Source organism: Lampetra fluviatilis, chromosome 19 (genome assembly GCF_964198595.1).
Source record: "Lampetra fluviatilis chromosome 19, kcLamFluv1.1, whole genome shotgun sequence".
Taxonomy (NCBI): Eukaryota; Metazoa; Chordata; class Hyperoartia; order Petromyzontiformes; family Petromyzontidae; genus Lampetra; species Lampetra fluviatilis.
The window spans coordinates 12,704,557-12,726,084 of NC_136293.1; the positions used below are offsets into that span (position 1 = coordinate 12,704,557).

The 21,528-nt window shown below is 49.2% G+C and overlaps 1 protein-coding gene across 1 annotated transcript in view; it reads left to right on the forward strand.

Annotated features, from left to right (window-relative positions):
* Positions 1 to 9,986, forward strand: part of LOC144937691 (short transient receptor potential channel 7-like) — a 54,094-nt gene extending 44,108 nt beyond the window's left edge. Inside the window, exons 7-13 of the mRNA XM_078865110.1 lie at positions 2,237 to 2,467; positions 4,620 to 4,863; positions 5,959 to 6,154; positions 6,726 to 6,923; positions 7,918 to 7,998; positions 8,955 to 9,030; positions 9,274 to 9,986. Of these exons, the coding sequence (XP_078721236.1) occupies positions 2,237 to 2,467; positions 4,620 to 4,863; positions 5,959 to 6,154; positions 6,726 to 6,923; positions 7,918 to 7,998; positions 8,955 to 9,030; positions 9,274 to 9,485 (1,238 nt within the window). The 3' untranslated portion in view covers positions 9,486 to 9,986. The remainder of the gene's footprint in view (positions 1 to 2,236; positions 2,468 to 4,619; positions 4,864 to 5,958; positions 6,155 to 6,725; positions 6,924 to 7,917; positions 7,999 to 8,954; positions 9,031 to 9,273) is intronic.
* Positions 9,987 to 21,528: the final 11,542 nt, after the last annotated feature.

Genomic DNA, 21,528 nt, shown 5'->3' on the forward strand with positions numbered 1-21,528 from the left:
GTAGATGGGCAGACGGGTTGATGGGTAGATGGGTAGATGGGTTGATGGGTTGATGGGTAGATGGGTAGATGGGCAGACGAGTAGATGGGTAGATGGGTAGATGGGTAGATGGGTTGATGGGTAGATGGGTTGATGGGTAGATGGGTAGATGGGTAGATGGGCAGACGGGTTGATGGGTAGATGGGTTGATGGGTAGATGGGTTGATGGGTAGATGGGTAGATGGGCAGACGAGTAGATGGGTAGATGGGTTGATGGGTAGATGGGTAGATGGGTTGATGGGTAGATGGGTAGATGGGCAGACGGGTTGATGGGTAGATGGGTTGATGGGTAGATGGGTAGATGGGTAAATGGGTTGATGGGTAGATGGGCAGACGGGTTGATGGGTAGATGGGTTGATGGGTAGATGGGTTGATGGGTTGATGGGTAGATGGGTAGATGGGCAGACGGGTTGATGGGTAGATGGGTTGATGGGTAGATGGGTAGATGGGTAAATGGGTTGATGGGTAGATGGGCAGACGGGTTGATGGGTAGATGGGTTGATGGGTAGATGGGTAGATGGGTTGATGGGTAGATGGGTAGATGGGCAGACGGGTTGATGGGTAGATGGGTTGATGGGTAGATGGGTAGATGGGTAAATGGGTTGATGGGTAGATGGGCAGACGGGTAGATGGGTAGATGGGTAGATGGGTAGATGGGTAGATGGGTTGATGGGTAGATGGGTAGATGGGCAGACGGGTTGATGGGTAGATGGGTTGATGGGTAGATGGGTAGATGGGTAAATGGGTTGATGGGTAGATGGGCAGACGGGTTGATGGGTAGATGGGTTGATGGGTTGATGGGTAGATGGGTAAATGGGTTGATGGGTAGATGGGCAGACGGGTTGATGGGTAGATGGGTTGATGGGTTGATGGGTAGCTGCTCTTCCTGCACCGAGATGCTCATCCTCCTCTGGATTCTCGGCAGGGGTAGATGCTATTCCCACGTGCGCCCCATTTCTCAAGGCCGTGGCGACACAGAGGCGTGCCCAGGGGAGGCAGTAGAGGCAGCTGCCCCGACACAAAATGTAAATATGGCAGTTGTATGTCGTCAATTTTTTTTTCATTTGCGTCAAAATATAGATTTCATTTCAGCTGCGTTTCGTGTTCTCTTCACAGTCAGTTGATTCGGCAGGTCACGTGTAGTGGCTTCAAGTGTGGCTACTCTCACCTGTTCCACAACGTCTGGTCAGCGTGGAAGAGTAGGCCAAATACCCTCTAGAGGGGCTCTTTAGAGCTGCCTCTAATGCAGGCCCTTCTGCCAGCAGTGGTGTGAGCGAGAAATTGCAGGGCTGCACCCTTATCTCTGGGCACAGTTTCATTGCTCATGTAAGATTACCCATTAGGGAATTCGTCAAAAATCATAACAACGCTCTGGAGCCAGGAAAACCTCTTTGTCGACATTCTCTCTTAGTGGAGTTCTGCGTTGGGGTGTTTGGCCAGTTGCTCTCACGAGTGGTTGGTCGAACGTGGGAGGAAACAGAAGCACCCAGACAGGGGTACCGCATCAAAAACTCCACACAGATGGCTTCTATTCGATGCTGTACTGCCATCTCCTGGCCACCTCGCAATCTCAGGAGGCGCTGTTTCCTTGTGGGCCGATGTCTTGTGCACACGTTGGCTTCCTTGATCCGCTAAGGCCACCTCATTGCTAGATTTGGGGCGCAGCGTTGATGCTTTTCAAGCCGTTCAGGCCTCTTGCGAGCTCCGACGGCGGCAGCGTTGGCGCGTCGCTAATCACAAAGCAGCGCGTGCTCGCTGCTGCCCCTAAACCGTTCGTCGTTTGCCAAAATCCGTAAATATTCCATCGTAAGTTCTTGAACCCCAGGATATCCGACGCGGCATTTGGCTTCCCAACCAAATAAATAAAAATGTATTTACTTATTAAACTCTACATCAAAAGGAGATGATGGGTATCGATTTGAAGCTTTAATTTACCACCACTGTTGGGAGGGCATTGATCTCCGCCGTTGTTTTTCCAGGCGTTTGCTGCGTGCGGTGCCGATGGCTTTAATTTGTGTTTAGCGGTCGATGTGGAGGAGAGGCAAAACTTAGTTTGCCAGCCAGTTTTAGAGATCAGGGTTTGAGTCGCGGACTCTCTCCGATTTGCTCGTTGGCGATGGAATATACGTGGGGAAGCGACACGCCAACCGTTTTGTTTACAATGCGAAAATATTCCCCCGTGGCGTTGCGGGTCCAGGCATGCTGTGGGCCGAGTGTAAGGAGCTGTGGACCGAGGGCCCAAAGGAGTACCTGCTGCAGCTGTGGAACCTGCTGGACTTCGCCATGCTGGCCATCTTCGTGGCGTCGTACACGGTGCGCTTCGTCGCGCTGCTCAAGGCCTCCAGGGCGCAGCTCTACGTGGACACGCAGGTCGTGGGGAGCCTCTCCGGCGCCCACCTCCCGGACGAGATCGACTACTACACCCGGCGTGCGTGGCGTGCGCGTGTGTATGTGCGTGTGTGTGCGTGTGTGTGGCGTGCGTGGCGTGTGTGTGTGTATATGCGTGTGTGTGGCGTGCGTGCGTGTGTATGTGCATGTGTGTGGCGTGCATGTGTGTGTGTGCGTGTGTGTATGTGCGTGTGCGTGGCGTGCGTGTGTGTATGTGTGTGTATATGTGCGTGTGTGTGGCGTGTGTGCGTGCACAGGCGCTCGTCACACACGGTGGAATAAATCAGAAATCGTGAGCATGGTCGGGTGGCAGGGAGAGTGGCAGGGGTAGTGGCAGGGGTAGTGGTAGGGGTAGTGGCAGGGGTAGTGGTAGGGGTAGTGGCAGGGGTAGTGGTAGGGGTAGGGCGGGGTGAGAGAGCTGGGCTCCGGCGATGACGCCAGTTTCTCCACGATGTGAAATCTGAAAGAATTGGCACCTTCTGTGTGGAGGAGCTGTAGCCGGGATGGTTGGGACGGCAGGCGATTTCCCCTAACACGTGAATCTCTGAATGAAATTGTATCGCACGGCAATTCCACAAACGAATGATGTCACTGAAGGCAACACACGAGCAGAAACAACGTCATGATATGAACTATAAAACGAAAGCGATTCTAGATTTGAAGCTTTCGTGACTGCAAGGAATCATATTCTTAGGTTTTTTCGGTAAAGTCACGTAGGTAAAACATCAAAATTAATGAAAATAAAATAAAAACAAAAATCACGACGTTTCGGAGGCAACACAAGTCTCCGTCATCAGGTGGGACCGTCACAGCCGAATTAGCTGCATCACTTGATGCAACGTCGTGATTTTTGTTTTTATTTTATTTTCATTAATTTTGATGTTTTACCTACGTGACTTTACCGAAAAAACCTAAGAAAACGAAAGCGATGTTGCTGTTAACACGAAAACCCATGCATACTCTGACAAAATTTGCGTTGTCTCCTTGTTACTGCTATTACTGACATCACGTGTTTTGTAGACTTACCACCCTCCATTATTATGCTCACAGCACGTGCATAACATGAGTTCATGACAACGATGTCATATTATAATTGTTTTTTTACCCTTTTATCTGCCAACAAAACTGACACCTTTTTTTTACAAGGAGTCATGTTTGCATTGGCCACAATACCTGCAGTCGGAATGCAAACAAAAAACACAACTCTGATAATGTATGCACTGTCCTTGAAGTTGATTGGTCCACACTCGAGACAGCTTTTCTTAGAGCCTAGTCTCACATGGTGTTGGACCAGATGACGCCAAAAGGCGCACAACTCAAAGACAATGCACCATCAGAGTATGAGAGCTCGGGGTAAGCATGGCAAAGGAGGTTCCAATGGGGAACGATGTCATAATGTAATGTCACATTTAGGCGAACGGAGCGGTCAACATTGTACTAACGAGAAGGTAAAAACAAATATCAAAGCGAAAACCCCCAAATCTCGGCGATTAATGGAATAGCCAGGGGAGGGTTCATCGTTCCGCGCACAGAGGACCAGGAGAGGGGGCCGCGACCGCCGTGCGGTTCCTTCCCGCGGATTAAAGTTCTCCGTGACGCGACGTCGGCAGCTCGCACCCCCAGCTTCCAAATCGCGAACGAGCACCCTCCCAGCGTTCTCGTGGAAATGGAATAACAATTGACATGAGCGAGCAAATATAAGCGCTCAATTGTTTATCGTGTTGTCCCTCCCCCCCTCGCTCCATCATTTGCCAGTAACAACGCACACCCATTCATCACTTATGGCTGCCTGACAGCTAATTCTAAATGCAGTTCTCTTGTTATATTACGATTTATATATACGGCGTGTATATGTGTCAGTTCAAAATGCTTCCTAGAAACACTGTGGGTGGGTTAGGATCAGTCGTTTATATTTTAGGCACCACCCGTTCAAAACGGAAATTTGTAATTTTAACTTTGGCATCATGACTCAAAACTACCAGTGGGTCGGTCAAAACAACATCCTTTTTAAATATTGTATGCTACATAAGTGTTGGCCATCCATGTAAACTTAATTTTATCCCAGCGCGATCTGGGATGCCCCAACAGCCATTGCTTCGAAGCGCTCCGCCGTACACGCAAGCGTCGATTTGATTGGTTGAAGCTCGATTTAAAAACAGTGGCGGTGGTTCTCGCCTCGTTTCCCCAAGCAGCTAGAAGCCGCTGGGTGCCCTCTGACCCCCAGCTGATCTCGGAGGGCCTCTACGCCATCGCCATCGTGCTGAGCTTCTCGCGCATCGCCTACATCCTCCCGGCCAACGAGAGCCTGGGCCCTCTGCAGATCTCCCTGGGGCGCACCGTGAAGGACATCCTCAAGTTCATGGTCATCTTCATCATGGTGTTCGTGGCCTTCATGATCGGCATGTTCAACCTCTACTCCTACTACCGCGACGCCAAGTGCAACCAGGCCTTCGTCACGTGAGTAGACGAACGGTGACCGTGGCGTAGGGGAGAGGGGCCACGGTGGCCAGGAGATGTTAACTTCCTCGCCTGGTATACGGCAGGTCGTGGGTTCGATCCCGACCCTGACGCCTCCATATCTGGAGTTTGCATGTTCTCCCTGTGTTGGCAGGGATTTTTCTCCGGGTCCCCCGATTTTTCCCTCCACATTTAGAATCAACATCAAGCGTTCAGGGTATTTGGCTGCTATAAATCTCTATAAGATAAGCCACTTCGTTGAGCTGTCATTTGTGGATACAGGTCGCTTCCGAAAAAGAGCTACGTAGCTCAGTGGGCCTTACCTGGTAACATAAAAAATCGTTTATAGTCGAGAAGTACGTCAATGGCGCCTGAGACACGCGGCGCCTGCTTCTTGTGCAAGCCGATTCCACAGTTTAGGGACCGCGGCGTTTTTAACCTACACAAATATATATAAATAATGAGGCATCCATACAAAAATTGCAATTGCTTGAAAGGAGGCAATTAATTGATGAATTTATGCCGATTTTCATACAGGCATGCCTTGTCACCGGATCTGAGTACGTGTGCAAAGTTTGGAATTGATCGGACAACAGGAAGTAGACTAACTTTTGATGACAAGATTTGACCATGACAAACACAAGTAAAGTTAAATAAAACCGTTGAATAAAACTCAGCTCGCTGGGTCCACAGCGCAGTGCGCTAACCACGACACCACTGAGCCACCCCGCGGAGCTACAGATGGTTCGTTTAATGGGACCATTCAGAAATGTCAATTGTTGGCAGTTACGGGCAAACCAGACACCCTAAGCGCGCACAAAGACAACGATTCCCCGTGTAGCCTCAACAGACTGTTGGGGCAAGTGCTGTTAGCGAGCACCTATGAAGGCCGGCACTGTGGCACACGAAGGGGTGGGTGACCAGCACCACGCTGGCCACCCACACCGCACCAGGTACTCATTTGAGGCCGGGTCGATCTAAGCGCACGTGCAGAAACACACGCATCCACGCACACACGCACTCGCGCGCACACAATCACACCCACCCACACACTGATGTGGTGCTACGTGGCAGGGTGGAAGAGAGCTTCAAGACCCTCTTCTGGTCCATTTTTGGCCTCTCGGGTGTGGACTCGGTGGTCATCAAGTACAACCACAAGTTCATCGAGAACACGGGCTACGTGCTCTTCGGCATCTACAACGTCACCATGGTGGTGGTGCTGCTCAACATGCTCATCGCCATGATCAACAGCTCCTACCAGGAGATCGAGGTACCGCGGGGGGCATCGGTGTCGCCCTCCCACTGGCGGATCTCAAGTAGGGGGGGGGGGTGGCGATGGGGGAGAGACAATTTGTGTTTCGTTGATGGTTATCAGAGAGAATCCGTGGGTTTACAAAGCTTCCCATTTCGGGACTTCTTACCTACTAACCCCCTGCTTGGGAAGTTTCTAGATCCGCCTTTGGTGAGTTCTGACTCCTTGCTATGAATCATGAGCACGGCGGTAATGTACGTACGTATGTTGAACTTCTTTCGCACCGTACGTAGCCAACTGCGACAATCGGAGGTGCGGGGGAAGGACAACAAACTAAACACAAGAAGCAGTTCTAAAGAAATTCGTTTTTAATCGAGATTTTAAGATAATAAAAATATATATTTCATTAAAAATAATGCTATGTTTTTTTTGTATGCGTACTCTACCATTACTGTTTTACATACTTAGCCAAATGTGTTTGTAAGAAAAGTAACCATCGCAGGGCGATGTTCCGAGTGAACGCGCGCGGTTGTAAAGCGTCACGTGAGCCGCAAACAACCCAACGCTCTTTGTTCCCCGCGCCCGGCAGGACGACGCCGACGTCGAGTGGAAGTTTGCGCGCGCCAAGCTGTGGATCTCGTACTTCGAGGAGGGCCGCACGCTGCCCGTGCCCTTCAACCTCGTGCCCAGCCCCAAGTCGCTGCTCTACGGCCTGCAGCGCCTGTCCCGCTGCGCCACTCGGCTCGCCGGCCTCCGCCGGGGCGGCCGGTGGGCGGCCGACGTCGAGGTCAGCGGCGCCGCTTCGCCTCCTAATCCTCCGGCGGCCGTTTATCTCTCTTTTATCCTCTTGGTTCTTTCGGTGAAGTCACCATGTAGGTAAAAAATTTAATTAAAATTAATAAAAAATAATAAAATCACGACGTTTCGGAGGCAACACAAGTCTCCATCATCAGGTGGGACCGTCACAACCAGATTTGCTGCATCAAGTGAGGCAGGGATTCCAAGATGCAAGCTCTTAAATACAAGTTGAGGGGGAGGAGAGGGGGGGGGGAGCTTATCAGAATGTGGTAGCCAATGAATTGAACGTATCGGGAGGGGGGCGGGGCTAAAAGAGAGCACGGGGTGCACGTGTACGTGGACATGTGCATTTACTTTGCTGCATTTCCATGAACCGGTTGAAAACGAACGGTTTGCCGTGCATATAGAATTGTCCCTCAATACGCACGACGTTTGTACCTTCTTATAACCCTTTCCTGTTCTGGGACGTCAGCAAGTTGCGGGGTGGGCGTCCCGTGCACCACTGAATCTCGGAACGCGCAAGAGGCTCGGCATTAATTTTATTGAGTGAGGCCTCTTGTCAGCCCACTAATATAAGTGGGTACACCACATGCAGTTGACTGGCAGGTCACCTGTGGTGGGGTCAAGCGTGGGTGCCCCCACCTCTTCCAAGACGCCTGGGGCAGTGTGAAGGAGCAGGCCAAATTCCCTCTCTAGGGCCTCTCTAGGGCAGCGTTCTTCACTGCAAGGACCGTGGGCCACTGGCGGCCTCTGGTGGCCTCTAGTGCGACCCCTGACAATGCACAGAGAGCGATAACACCCCGTGCAGGCGGTGTGGGGGCCCTCACACTGATGTAATCTCATCGGCGAAAGTGGCCCCCCTGTGAGAAACACTGCCCTGTGGAGCTTCCTCTGACTTTGAGCAGCTCATTGCAGGGCTGCGCCTTTACCTCTGGTGCTCCGCTCGCCGTGTGCTCCCCCTGCCTCTCGCCCGTCAACCCCAGGAGCAGAGCCAGGGTCCCAGCGTCCCGAGCATCGGCACCAGCAGAGGCAACAGCATCTCGATCCAGCCCAGCCGCTACCAGGTCAAGCCCTTGCCACTTTACTCGGCTGCTAGATAAGTACAGGCGGCTGTTCTACTGGAACTCGTCGTGGTGTTTTCATAACGCCAATTGGATATAACGCGATTAATGTATTAGGGAACACATTTTTTTTGATAACGCGGATGCGAATTGGATATAACGCGGTTGAATCAACCAAACTATGCATGTGAGTGGGAATAAGCGGTTGTACAGCTGCCTCGGTATAATATAATAAAAGCAGTGGGATGCTGTTGGATCATTCTAGATGCTACCCACGTGCCTCGGTCTTTGTCCAGCCTGCGTACGCATCTCACGGGTTAACGCATATTCTGCTGTACCCCACGTTATATATTGTAACGCGGTTTTTCCCCATGCGAGGTTCTTCAGGAATGCGGCGACCGCGTTGTAGGAGAACACACTGCATCTGTACATATACAGGGTGCTTCAAAAATGTTTTAACACTTTTAATGGAAAAAGAACGGATAATACACCATAACATGATAACAAATGTATGTTAATAGCTTCAAAAAGCCAGAGTCTCCACTTGTTCGCCATCGTTGTCAACGTGTGCCTGGAATCTTCTCCAGGTGGTCTCCAGAGCCCGGATGAGGCACATTTCTTGTGGTGTTGTTGCAAATTCTTAGAAGTGTTAACATTTCATACTTACGCGATCTAACCCCAAAAACCTTCATTATGAAGAGATATCTTACTTGTTCAACACCAAGCTGTTCTGCCCAAACCTGTTGTGTTACATTCATTATATTCTCAGCCACCTAATTTGTATACGTTCAACATTAATGGATTACATACGGGTGTTTCATTTATCTGTATTGTAAAGTGCCTCGCTGTGGATTGAAGGCAAGGTGGTTTATATTATTATTATGAATATTATTGCGTGGTATAGTCACTGTAAAACTTCCCGTGAACGATCGGTCATTTTTTTTTTGTCACCCTTCCAGAAAATCATGCGGCGCCTAATTAAGAGATACATCCTCAAGGCCCAGTCGGACAAGGAGAATGACGAGGTCAACGAAGGTGGGTACAATGCGGGAGCCGGTTTCAGTTCACGACAGTCCCGACTCGCGTATTCGCCATGTGCAGGACCGCCGCCGTTAGACCGCGTGTTTTTTTGTATCGTTTGTTGTTGTGACGTTCTAAACCCCCCGCCTCTATTGGATATCTGTGGTAAAGAGCTTCACAGCTCACCGGATTCCTCCTGCAGTCTAAATAAATATTCTGATTCCGATTCTGACAATCTGCCCCCGTGCCCCTCCGCAGGCGAGCTCAAGGACATCAAGCAGGACATCTCCAGCCTCCGCTACGAGCTTCTAGAGGAGAAATCCCACAACACCGAAGACCTGGCGACCATCATCAGGCAGCTGAGCGACAGGTGGAGCTCACACCCGCGGACTCCTGAAGCTGCAGGGGCAGCAAAAGCGGCGAATGTGAGAGTGGGCTTCAACGTGCCCCCTCCTCCAGCGACAACCTAGAGGGGAGCTCCCGCTCTCGCCGACGCTCCCACCCCTCCTACGGAACTTTCGAATGCGGTCCGCCACCACGGATGGACGCCCGCTTCCCACGGGAAGCCCAGTTACCGGCCGCGGCGCCGCACGGAACGTTCGAAAGGTTACGCGGGCGGTCCGGGCGATGGGCGCGCGTGTCCGGACCGGAGCAGGCGGCGCAAAGGGCCGAGGTGGGCCCAGCCCGGCGACGATGAGCGAGCGTCTCTAGAGCAGCGCCGGGGCGCGTGCAGGGAGAACGACGCGAGGAGCTGCGGCCACGCGAGCGCCGGCTCGGCGGAGGTCGCGCTCCGACGTTATTGCTCCCTTTGCCGCGTCGCCGGGGACGGAAGCAAGCGCCGGTTCATTACGTTCTCGCGGAACGGGGCGCCCTTTGTGAACCGCTGACTCTCCGCTGCCTTTTCCCCTGGAGAGCAATTTAGACGCCTGGGAGGAGAGATTTCGCCGGCAGCCTTCGAGATGAACGCCGGCGCTGCGGATATTTCAAGTTGAATGTATTCACCGCGGTCCTCTCTCGGTACACGAGGCTGCTGGGATTCACTGGGCAAGAAGTGGCAGATGGAGAGTCCACGGGCGGTTTATAGTGACCGGAGGGTGCGATTTGTAACGTTTATAGTGGTGGGGTGGAGGGTGGGTGGGGGATGATTTAGTTTGGCCGGTTCCATGAATCTGGTCAGGTGGCTAAGTGGTTGAGTGAGCGCCTCGCGCTCAGAAGGTTGCGGGTTCAGATCCTGGTTGGGGGAGTTGACTGGGCCCATCGTTCCACGTGTGGGAATGTCAACGGTAGTTGTCCTATGGATCGACTTGCCCCCACCATAGAAAGATGGAGTATCCACCAATGGCGTAGGGCTTTAAACAGGAGTCGAGTACCACCTCAATGCTCATTTGAGCAAAAAGTTACCGTGACTTTGAATTCCATTAATGAGTGCTTGGCTTATTGTGGTGAGAGGAGACCGGAGAAAACCCTCCACGCATCGCCACGCGTAGCACTCAAAACTCCACGGAGTTAGATTCAAGAACCCATTGGCACACTCGCATCTCGCGACCAACTTGCAGCCAGTCCTAATCAGTCTGCCGTTCAAGTACTGACCTGGATCAACCCTGACATCGTCAATGCAACATCTTTTATCTGCCGGGAGGGACACATTTATCTCCTCTGTGGGCGACAATCAAAATAGCAATCGCGAGAATAAAATAAATCCCCCCCCTTCCCCCCTCCCCCCCGACATGAAATAATCGCACCCTGGTGAACGGTGCCGCCCTTCGTGAGCTGGTCAGCCAGAGACCGTTAACGCCGAGAGGCACATACTCAATCGCGAGGCAGGAATGAGTTCACCGTTCGCGGAGGACAAATTGCTCGTTTAATAACCCAGCAACCTTAAGGGTCACTCTCGCGATGGCCTCGGCGCGTCGTGTGGGTCGCGGGGGTTGTTTGGGCCATGCTTCACCACCCTGACTCACGCGGTGAATACAACGAAGCAGCACTGCCCTCTGCTGACAACGCAGGCCCACAGCAGCCTACAGTACCTGTTTTAAACATCCAGGCACTATCCAGGCTCCGACCTGCTTAGCCTCCCAAGATCTGACACGATCGGGTGCATTTCTGGTGATCAGTACTGCCGTGTTGTCGACTGGAACGATGTTACGCTGAAATGCTATTTGTATATTTGTCCTTTAAAAAAATATATTTTGTGTTTTTGGCAGTGAGGTTGATTTGTCGTGCCCATGAAATCAGCTCCGTGGACCATGTAAGTTGCACCCCCAGTGGGCCCGGTTTGAGAGCGCAAAGGGGTCCTGCGGCCCAACTCTGCCCAAGTGCCACTGCTCATCTCATGTGTTCACGAATCAATGGCAGAATTTTAATTCCGGGTGATCCATTTACAGCTACCCCCCCCCCCCCACTGATTTCTAATCACCCCCTCCACCCTTCTTGCTTCTTCTCAACAGATGATGGCATATTGTGTATACGATGAAAGCGATGGCTCCACATCTTACAGAGGAGCAAGTGTTAAAAGATGTAATGGGTGTAATGAGATTAGTGGGAGACACGTGGAGGCTTTGGTTTAAAACGTGATCTTCTCTATATTTTTCCCACAGTGGGGTATCTCTATATGGATTGGTACACTGCAGGATTTCAAGACAATAGCTTTGGGATGCCTTCATCCAGCTGTGGATGAAACATGGCTGATGATCGATATATATGGAGGACACTATATTATTAAGTGGCAAACATGCATATATATATCTATATAATTAATGTCATTTTAACCATCATCCGAGAGGGCAATCGTGAATTACAATTTTTAAACCGTAATATGTAAATATATATTTTTTAATATACAGGACTAGAATTGGTCAAATGTCACGTGTTTTATTTAAAGGGGCCGAATGGCCTTTTGCATCTTTTATTTTGTGAATTATATCACTGCTGCCAGTGGGATCCAGTGTCAAGCACTCTGCGCACGCATTCCGAGCCGTCATTATAGACACACAGACAAAGACAAAGATCCCCCGTGTAGCCTTAACAGACTGTAAGGGGCAAGTGCTGTTAGCGAGCACCTAGTGAAGGCCGGCACGGCACACGAGGGGGCGGGTGGCCAACACCACGGCAGGCCGACTTCGTCTCCCCAGTGGCGATGTTTACACACCGCACCAGGTACTCATTTGAGGCCAAGTCGACGTAGGGGAGGCCCAGGACCGGTTCAGATAATCGTCACCGGTGTTGCGTGTAGACACTTGAAGATGTTCATGTTTTTGTTTGTTGCGGTTGCACCCGAGTCAAGAGCCGCATGGCTCACAGGGCTCTACCTAATGAATGAAACTGAAATGAACTCGGGTCTCGCTCACGGCTACACTGCCGCTCTCCATATCTACACACCGCACGCACACGTGTACCGTACACTCAGTTGCATACACACCGTGGCATCGCATGCACGCCTCCCTGAGTCACAAGGCTCCCTGTGGCCACAGTTAGTGCCGATGCGTAAAAATCACCCTGCCAGGCAGAGACTCCGTGTCTATTTTGGTGCCATCAGCTCGATACATCCGTGCCCTCTCCTGGACCACGAATTATTGACAGCAGAGTGCGGCCACGTTTGTCTGTAGGTAGCGGTTCGTACGCTGCGCTATTATATGATGCATTTCTAGATGTGGATATAGTTCTTCGCACTCCGAGCCCGGCGACCCGAGTTCGTGTTCCCGCTCACAGCCAACACCAGTGACGATTATCTGAACCGGTCCTGGGCCTCCTCTAGGTCGACTCAGCCTCAAATGAGTACCTGCTGCGATGTGTAAACATCGCCACTGGGGAGACAAAGGCCGCCCGGGCGTGGTGCTCACCATCGACCCCCTCGAGTGCCACTGGGCCGGCCTTCATCGGTGTTCAGTGGCAGCACTTGCCCAAACAGTCTGTTGAGGCTATACGGGGGAGCTTTGTCTCTTACGTCTTTCCTGTGCTGTCATTGCTGAGCCAGCACAGATCATTCACATTCACAAGTGGCGTTGTGGCGATATCAGTTCTCACGATACGATACGATATACAATTCGTGCAATGACGACAATCACGATATCAGTCCCCAATGACTTTTTTATTGTGTTTCATAAACTTTTTTTATTGTTGGTGCTTTGATGCACTTCTGGTGCGAGTAGAGATTGCTGAAAAGTTCTGTTCACTGAGCATCGTAGCAAATGTACAACCTGGAACGCTCACACTCCGCACGGTCAACTGCTAAATTAATTAGGGCAATCAGCGACGGGAATGGAGACCTCGCGACAAGCATGCTGCAGTGAGACACTCCACGAATTGTCATGCGTGTCAGGGATAGCGTTTCTATTTTTTACTGTATTTATTATTGTGAATTTTTAATTGTTGCTATTTAATAAACATTTTGTCGTCCAATAAAAGATCATACGACGGTATATTAGAAGACGAGTGTTGCTGGCTGGCTGGCTGGCTGGAGCAGCAACGTCCAGATGACGAATGGGGCGCTCGTTTGATTTCAGAATCGATCATCACAACATGAAGATATGTTGCAAAACGTACAATACACACGTCGCATCGTGCGATCGATCTTTGGTATCGCCAGATCACTGCAACCCTACTCCCCGTCTCTTGTGAGGTTCGGGCCAAGTAGCCGATAAATCTTGATTTGAAGCTTTCGTGACTGCAGGAATCCATACTCTTTGGTTCTTTCGGTAAAGTCACGTAGGTATATAAACCTCGATGATTAGCCGATCAATGATTACCCTGTCCCAAGGCCACCAGGCCCACCTCTACATCGGCTCCCTACATTTGTTTGAACTCAGTTCAATACTGCCGGCGGACTTAATTCAAGGCCATCTATCACGTCCTCTGCTCGGTTTCACACAAGGCCGTGAGAGTCTTGGCAAAGTGGCAAAGCCTTTGGAGTAAAGTTCCATGCGACGTGCGCTCCCAAGCCCGCGTGTCGGAGCTGTATTTGGCGACGTTGTCCGAGTCTAAACGCTCGCACTAATCGCGTTGTTGCTTCTGCGTGGAACAGAAACGTTCACCTGATTCAACACACACGTGTACTGCTACTGCTGTTGCTGTGTTAGCTGCTGGCTTCAGTGGCGGATCAAGGGTGAGGGAGGGGGGGCATCGCCCCTAACCTCCTCCCTTGAGACGCCCAAAGTTAGTATTGTCTCTATATTCACCAGAGGGGGTGAAATCATTTAAATTGTTTTTATTATTTATTATTCATATCGGTCCCTATTTAAGAAGCTGGTACATTCTGGACCGCCCGTGGGAATGTTATCGATCTGCTCCCCTAGCTGACTATAACAGTCTCTTAAATTAAGTTGCCTATTTTTTTACAATTGCTTATAGACCCGTACTGAAAACAGCTCTGTGCATTAAACGCATATGCCATGGGACGGATGTAGCTGCGCACCGTGCAAACATCGCGAAATAAAGAGAGCTTCGCTTCGTTTCCACGCCACGGCCACACACGCGTGCTGTTTGTTGTTGTTGTTATCTCGTTTGTTTGTTTCGCGATGGAAATCCTCTCCGGAAGGCCGCGTGGAGCCGCGCGCGCCTCTCCCCGTTCCCATTTGCGAGCGATCTCAAAGCAGCAGCAGAAGAAGAAGTCTCCCCCCTCTCCCTGTGCCTGCCTCGCGCGACTTCCCCGTCGCCTACCCCCGACCTTACGTCGCTGCTGTTGGCAAAGAGAAGATTTGACAAGATGAGCGACCCCTTGTCTCGCCGTCACCACGCGACTAGCAGTGCGACCACGTCCACGCTCACCGACATTCGCTTCACTGACGATGCACTGCAATGTGACTGTGGTCAGAGGTGGCGGTGTTGACTGTCACTCTCAGAGGGCTGCTGCAACAGCCACCTCCACTTAGCACGGGCATGACGCGTTCAATACTCAATCATCCATTAGCGCCCACCAACCGACGTTTCCGCACACCGTGTGGGTCGTGAGGGTCATTGGCCATACTTCACCACGCAGTGCGGATTGGTGAAGGCAGTGAACATACACGTGGAATCACAGAAACACACGACAACGCATGTCCTCCCACAGCCTTCTCTGTTGCACACAGCCTGCTGCAACACCTGTACATGCATCCATGAAGTGTCCAGGCTCGCCACTGCTTAGCTTCTCAGAGCTGAAGAGATCAGGCCCATTGCGGGTGATTTAGTCAAATTGGCAAGAAATATTCATTATTGCACAACTTAGCCTCATATCAAATTAACAATTGTACGTACGTCTGTTTATAAACAAGTTGATATCTGCTCATACTATGAATGGGGTGATTATTCGTAACCATAATACCGTGTACACTTTAAATAATGAATAAGCTGAAACCTCATTTCTACGCCGAGGTCAAAAGCCATCTGTTGGACATCGCTCATCGTCGAGATTGTCAGTCTCCGCTTCTTCACGTGTCGTGACACGAGCCACAAAGGAGGGCGCAAATTGCATCTCTGACTCACAGACGGGCTTGAATGTCAATAACGCAATAAACTGCGGAATGTTCTTTTAAACAAAATTGCATTCACAGGCGATGGCACAATCCACGGATGGGCATCACCTGCTGGCAGTGCCCAGGCAGGTGACGACGGATGAAGGTCAAAGGTCAGCGTTGCACACAGCAGGAGCTTAATTAAAGGATGTTACAAATTGAAAACGCTCATATCATCATATGAAGGTACTGGCAAACTCGCTTTGTACAGGGACACTGGTAAGGGCCACTGGACAGGTTACTGCAGTCGTGCTGTTAAGAGCTCTCTGTGTTCGCGTTTATATTCAACTCCGTTCCTGAAGCTAACAAGAACTTTGAGAGGTTTTAGCAAAAAGATGTTTACAATTGTAAGACAATGCGTGAAAAGGGACAGAAATCTCCTAAGAAAAAACCCTCGAAATGAGTGGAGCCACAGGGAGAACCAGGGAGGCTGGGTGACGAGGAGCCACCCCCTCTCCCTCGTGAGATCCCCTGGTGAATGTGGAGGGAGATTGTTCGGGGTTTTGTAAGCAGACGCTTCCGGGAGGCAGTGTGTTAACTGGCTGAAACGTCGTACTCAGATTGTAAATGTGGTTTTGCTCTCCAACACACCGGCGTGCTGTACTCGTGACGAATTGGCACGTTCTGTTTATGTGACAAACCTTACGAATTGGCTGTGTCGGGGTGGTGGCGGGTTTAACAACACATTTATATATTTACGCGATCTAACCCCCAAAAAAACCTGTATTATGGCTTAGTTCAGCACGAGCGAGTGCTGCCCGCTAGTGGCGCGGTGCTGCGCCGCGAGGTTTTGGAGAGGAAACAGAGGCCATGGGGTTTCCACAGCTCAGAGTATGGATGTGGGAGCTGTTGTTGGTCCCACGGTACGCCCAGCCACCCAGTACCGGACTAAGCTCGTGCGGGGCCTGTAGCATGATGTTATAAAGGGGCCCTAAATATAAAAAAAACATAAATGTTAAAACACGTTTTTTTACTTGCATAGTAACGTTATTGTATTTTTTTAATTTTCTATACAGCCAGATAATACGACAAATCGCTAACCTTAAACACCCAGCCGTTCATAAAAGGCAGTATAGTACTATAGTAATAGGGCAAGTGCAGAATCACTGAACCGGAATTGATAGCTTGAAAGTATTTAGTGCGGGGGCCCTTGAAAGTGCGGGGCCTGTAGCATATGTAGCTACTTTTGCTACGAGGATATAATCTGGCACTGCAGCCATCCCCCAGTTCGACACCCGGCCACGGTTAACATCAGTGGCAAAAGTGACAAATGGTGCTGCCCTCGCTCCACCCACTTCATTAAAGCAAAACCACACTGACCGTCCCCGTGGTGAAGTGTGGCGAACACAACCCATGACCGACGTGGCATGGGATCGAGGTCTTTATTCATCAGTGGAATAAGAATGGTTGCATTTAATTGATTTATGTTATTAATGTGACATTGTTATTTTAAAAGTGTTCACGTTGCCTCAACTGTTTGGCCAATTCGATGAGTTAAATTGTTGTTGCCATGAGAAGCTCCCACACATGAGATGTCTCCACACTCCCTTGAGGAGGCCCACTTGTAACCTGTACATGGAAAGCCCTCACGTCAATCGACTGCAGTTCGTGAGTTTTTTTTACCATACTTCACCACGCTCGTCACTTCGGTTTTGCGAATGCCGGGAGCATAGACACTGAATGGTAGTACAGTCCAACAAGGGATTTTTTTCCTGCACTGCTCACAATGTAGTCTCGCTGCATCCTACACGATTGTGTAATGCATAGGCACTCCTGAACATGGTCACGCTTGCAAATTAGACAAACCTGGTCTTTTGAGTTCTCATCTCTTGGGCCCTGGTCTGGCATTGCCCTTCAAGGCCACACACCTTGTCGCTGTGACACACCTGTCGACGGCGTTGTCACCTTGCCTCGCTCTCCTCGCCTCTATTGTGTTGCTCTCTTCAGGCAGCCGTAGTTGGAGCTGTTCCATGTTCAAAGTAACAATTTCGGACAATCTCTCTGAGATGAAACCATTTCTGCCTTTCGTGGTTCTTGTGCAGCTGAAAGGGTCGCGTGTCTGGGTTCATTCACGCTGGGGGGCAAGAGGATGGGGCAGACTATGAGCCTGCGTGCGGTCTGCAATATCAAAAACAACACAAACTTCAAAATATATTTCAACAATCAGTATATATGCGCACTGGTTGCCTTGGTCAACGTTATTCGAATTTAATTTAACTTCAATTCAAATGTATCATTAAATCACTGCAACTATTGTATTTATCGCTGTAGAATCACAGCCAATCGGCAATGACTTCAAATCCACGTGCCCTCCTCATTCGAGCCAAACCGAGATGAGATTAGACATTTAAAAAATGCATGACATGCGCATACGTGTTTGCGGTTTGAATTTACAGTACAGTCATAACCATGCGCTGCTATTTTTGATCAAGTACAGGTTTGGGCTCTCCTGAAAAGGTCACGCCGAGTTCGCTTTTAGACTCAAAAGGCCTTCCAATGACAAACAGCACAACCAGGAAACATAACTGGTAAACTAAATTGTTTTCAACTGTGGAGTACTCAGTCATACAGATACAGCTTCCTGATTGCAGAGATTGTCAACAGAATTCTCACGTCTTGGGTATTTGCCATGAGACTCGTCACGTGTACAGAATCTCACAGCTGTCACAGGGGTGCAGTGTTGGCACACTGAACTTTGAACCCAACGAGCTGGGTTGTATTCCTGACCATGGCTAACATTAGTGGCGAGTGGTATCAGAACCAATCCTGGGTGGCCCCCTTCATCAACCCACACTGACCAGCGTGGTAAAGTATGGTCAAACAACTGCTTTGTGTGTTGTCCTTACCCCCACATCTCCGATTAGCACGGTTGGCTACGTATGGTGCGAAAGAAGTTCAACAGACATAAAACCCTCATGGCATGGGAGAGGTTTTCATCCAACAGTGGATTCACAAGGGGACTGATATTTTTTATTAAGCAAATCATCCAAGGCTGTTACAACTGTTCATCATAGTTTGGCCTCAAGGTTATTGGAGTGCAGTTTTTTTTTGCGAGAATGCCATTGGCTCAAATTATCTGGAAGAAAACAATGGCTATATTTAGAAGCAACTTATCAAATTTCCCCACGTTCAGTGTTCCCAAGAGCTCACAGCAGCATTGGTCTATATTTGTCTATATTTGTTCTCCTTATATATAACAAAAAAAACGGCCAACACAATGGTATCTCCAAAGTGAATGTCTACGCTGACGTCGCGAGACGTGAAACAGAATCAGAATCTTTATTTAGACTGGAGGAATCCCATCAAAAGCTATAAAGCTCGTTTTCACAGATGTTCAGTCGGAAACCTAAAACAAAAACAATACAAAAATACGATAGGAGTGCAAAGTATAGGAAAGGTGAGCAAATCACACAGAAAAAAAATAAACTAAAACTATGTTTATTTTACCAGGTAAAGCACACTGAACTATTAGCTTATTTTTCAGAAGCGACCTGGACACAAATTATAGCTCAACGTAGTGGCGTATGTGAAAATTTATAGCGATCAAGTATTCTAAATCTAATTATAGGGTTGGGCCTGGCTACGAGGTGGCTGGGTTTCCTCCAAGTTCTCCGGCTTTCTGCCACAAGAAGCCAAACACTCATTACTAGAATTGGCCAAACATCTCAATGTAGCAGGACCCTCCTGAAAATAAGTCTTGAGACTCGGTGAGGCTTCCCAAGGTAAAATGCAGTATAGTGCATCATTATACAATTAAAAGTGATTATTACACATGCATGCAATGTCACCTGTTGTGTGTTCAATTCATTTAATTTTCAGTTGTCAACCCACTATTGGGCCAGGGCATTCTCAGGGCGTGTCGGTGGCGTGGATTGTTTGCCCATACTTCACCACGCTCGTCGTGGCTAATTGTAGAAAGCATATTTTCATGCTCCTCCACTGGAAACGTTGACAAATCACAACCCTGCATTATTACGATGGCGATTCTGGACGAGATTGCTCCGAGCCAAATAGGGAATCTCTCTGTGGGCTGCAACTTGCGCTGTGTAATCTCGCGAGAAGTACAATGTCAACGACTCGAGCGTAAAATGTAACGTGGCAGCATTTTGATGACGAGCGCTGTTATGGCTGTCACCTCTTGTTCTCTTTCTGGACTTGGAAAACCCCTTCGCGGCACCACGTCACCCACCCTTCAGGCAAACACCGTCACAAGGCAAGATAGAGTCGTTCTTGATTACCAATAATATTTATTGATTATGAATGTGGTCACTCATTAGATCATTGTGAATTGTGATGATTAATCGGTTGTTAAAGGGGGCATTCGGTGAAGCGTTCTTTTTTTCGCACTGCCGTTGTTGCCGAGCAACAACTTTCATTCTACATTGCCGTGGTTGAGACAGATATTTGCGTGGGGAGTAGCGGAGTGCATCGCTGTGAAGACCCCTCCTGCATGAATCGGGCATTGAGCCGTTGTACACTGAATATGTACACTGATTATGCACATTGAGCATGTACATTGAGTATGTTTCACCGTCTATTCTGTGAGGTGACCACAGTTGCTGCAGCCACGCTTTGTGCAGCAGATGCGGTTGAGGGTCGTGACCCCAGAATTTTCGCGTCTAACGTGAGTGGCGAGTGACATATGAACCGGTATTAGCGCTAACCCGGCTGATCGACCAAAGCATCTGTGAAAACGTGCTTTATAGCTAATCGGATTTCTCCAGTATGATACATTCTGATTCTGAAGTTTGGTAAAATAACCTCCAAGACCCCCTCCCTCCCCACACTGGCACATGGTGCGTGGAGGGATACATTCATCAGTGAATGACAAATAGCTGTCATTATTTTACAGTTACCACCGATCAATTGTTAATATGATCACTGAATAGTTTATTGTCCATGTGGCAACTGAACGATAATAATTGTATTTATTTATTTATTCAGAAAAAAACACACTGGGTCTTAAAAATGTTTCTGGAGGGTCCTGCATTGTGATGTGTGGCCAACAACAATGGCACTGCATGTGTTTAGCTCTGCGAGAAAAGCAGAGGACCCAGTGGAAACCCGCGATGGACAGTGGGACAACATATAAACTGCACACAGGTGCAAAAGTGAGGAATCAAACCCATGTGTTTTTGCTGAGGGCAATTACCACTGAGTCACCCTACCGCCCTGATTGATCACTACCTTGATCACTAAATTGACGATTGTTGTTAAATTGGCCATAGTTGATGTCAAATGTGGTAACTGAGCAATTATTATTGACCACAAATTATGTGTTCATGACGCCATACATATTTGATTGTTATCGTGGTCACTGAAAGGTTGAAAATATTGTTTATAGATTAGTTTATAATTGACGGTTAATGTGGCAATCAAGAACATGGCCAATGCCGACTATTTTTTTCTTCCCTTATTTGCCACATGGCTCAGTCAGCCTTCAGTAGCTGCCCTGGGCGTGGATATTGTTACAAGTGGTGTCTCTCAGATATCTCCCGACGGTGGAGTAAAGTGAGCGACGAGGTCAAGCTATTTTGGCTGAAAGATGGCCAAAGTTAGGTTGGCCATCAAACAAATACGGTCACTGCATCGCGATGCGCTTTCAGATGCGCATCTGTGGCCGTCTGGAACGTTCTTCCTTCTGATATTAGGAAGCCACTGGAGCTATGCATTTTGAAATCATTATCTAGATTGGCAAACTCATTTCTTGATAGCTGCTTTTTGTGTTTAGTTTGTTGTCCTTCCCCCGCACCTCCGATTAGCACGGTTAGCAACGTACGGTGCGAAAGAAGTTCAACATACATACATACAGGTTGGGCTGCTTTAGGAAATATAAACTTGATCATGAAAAGCAGCATACCAATGTGCCTAAAAAATGCAGTTGCGACCTGAATGACATGTTACGCAATGTGGCCCAGCAACGTGGACGCTGACAATAAAAATGGAAACAAATATTGAAAAGAATTCACGTTTCGAGAAATGTTTTTCTTGTGTTGCAATCGAAACGTCGTGATTTGTTTTTATT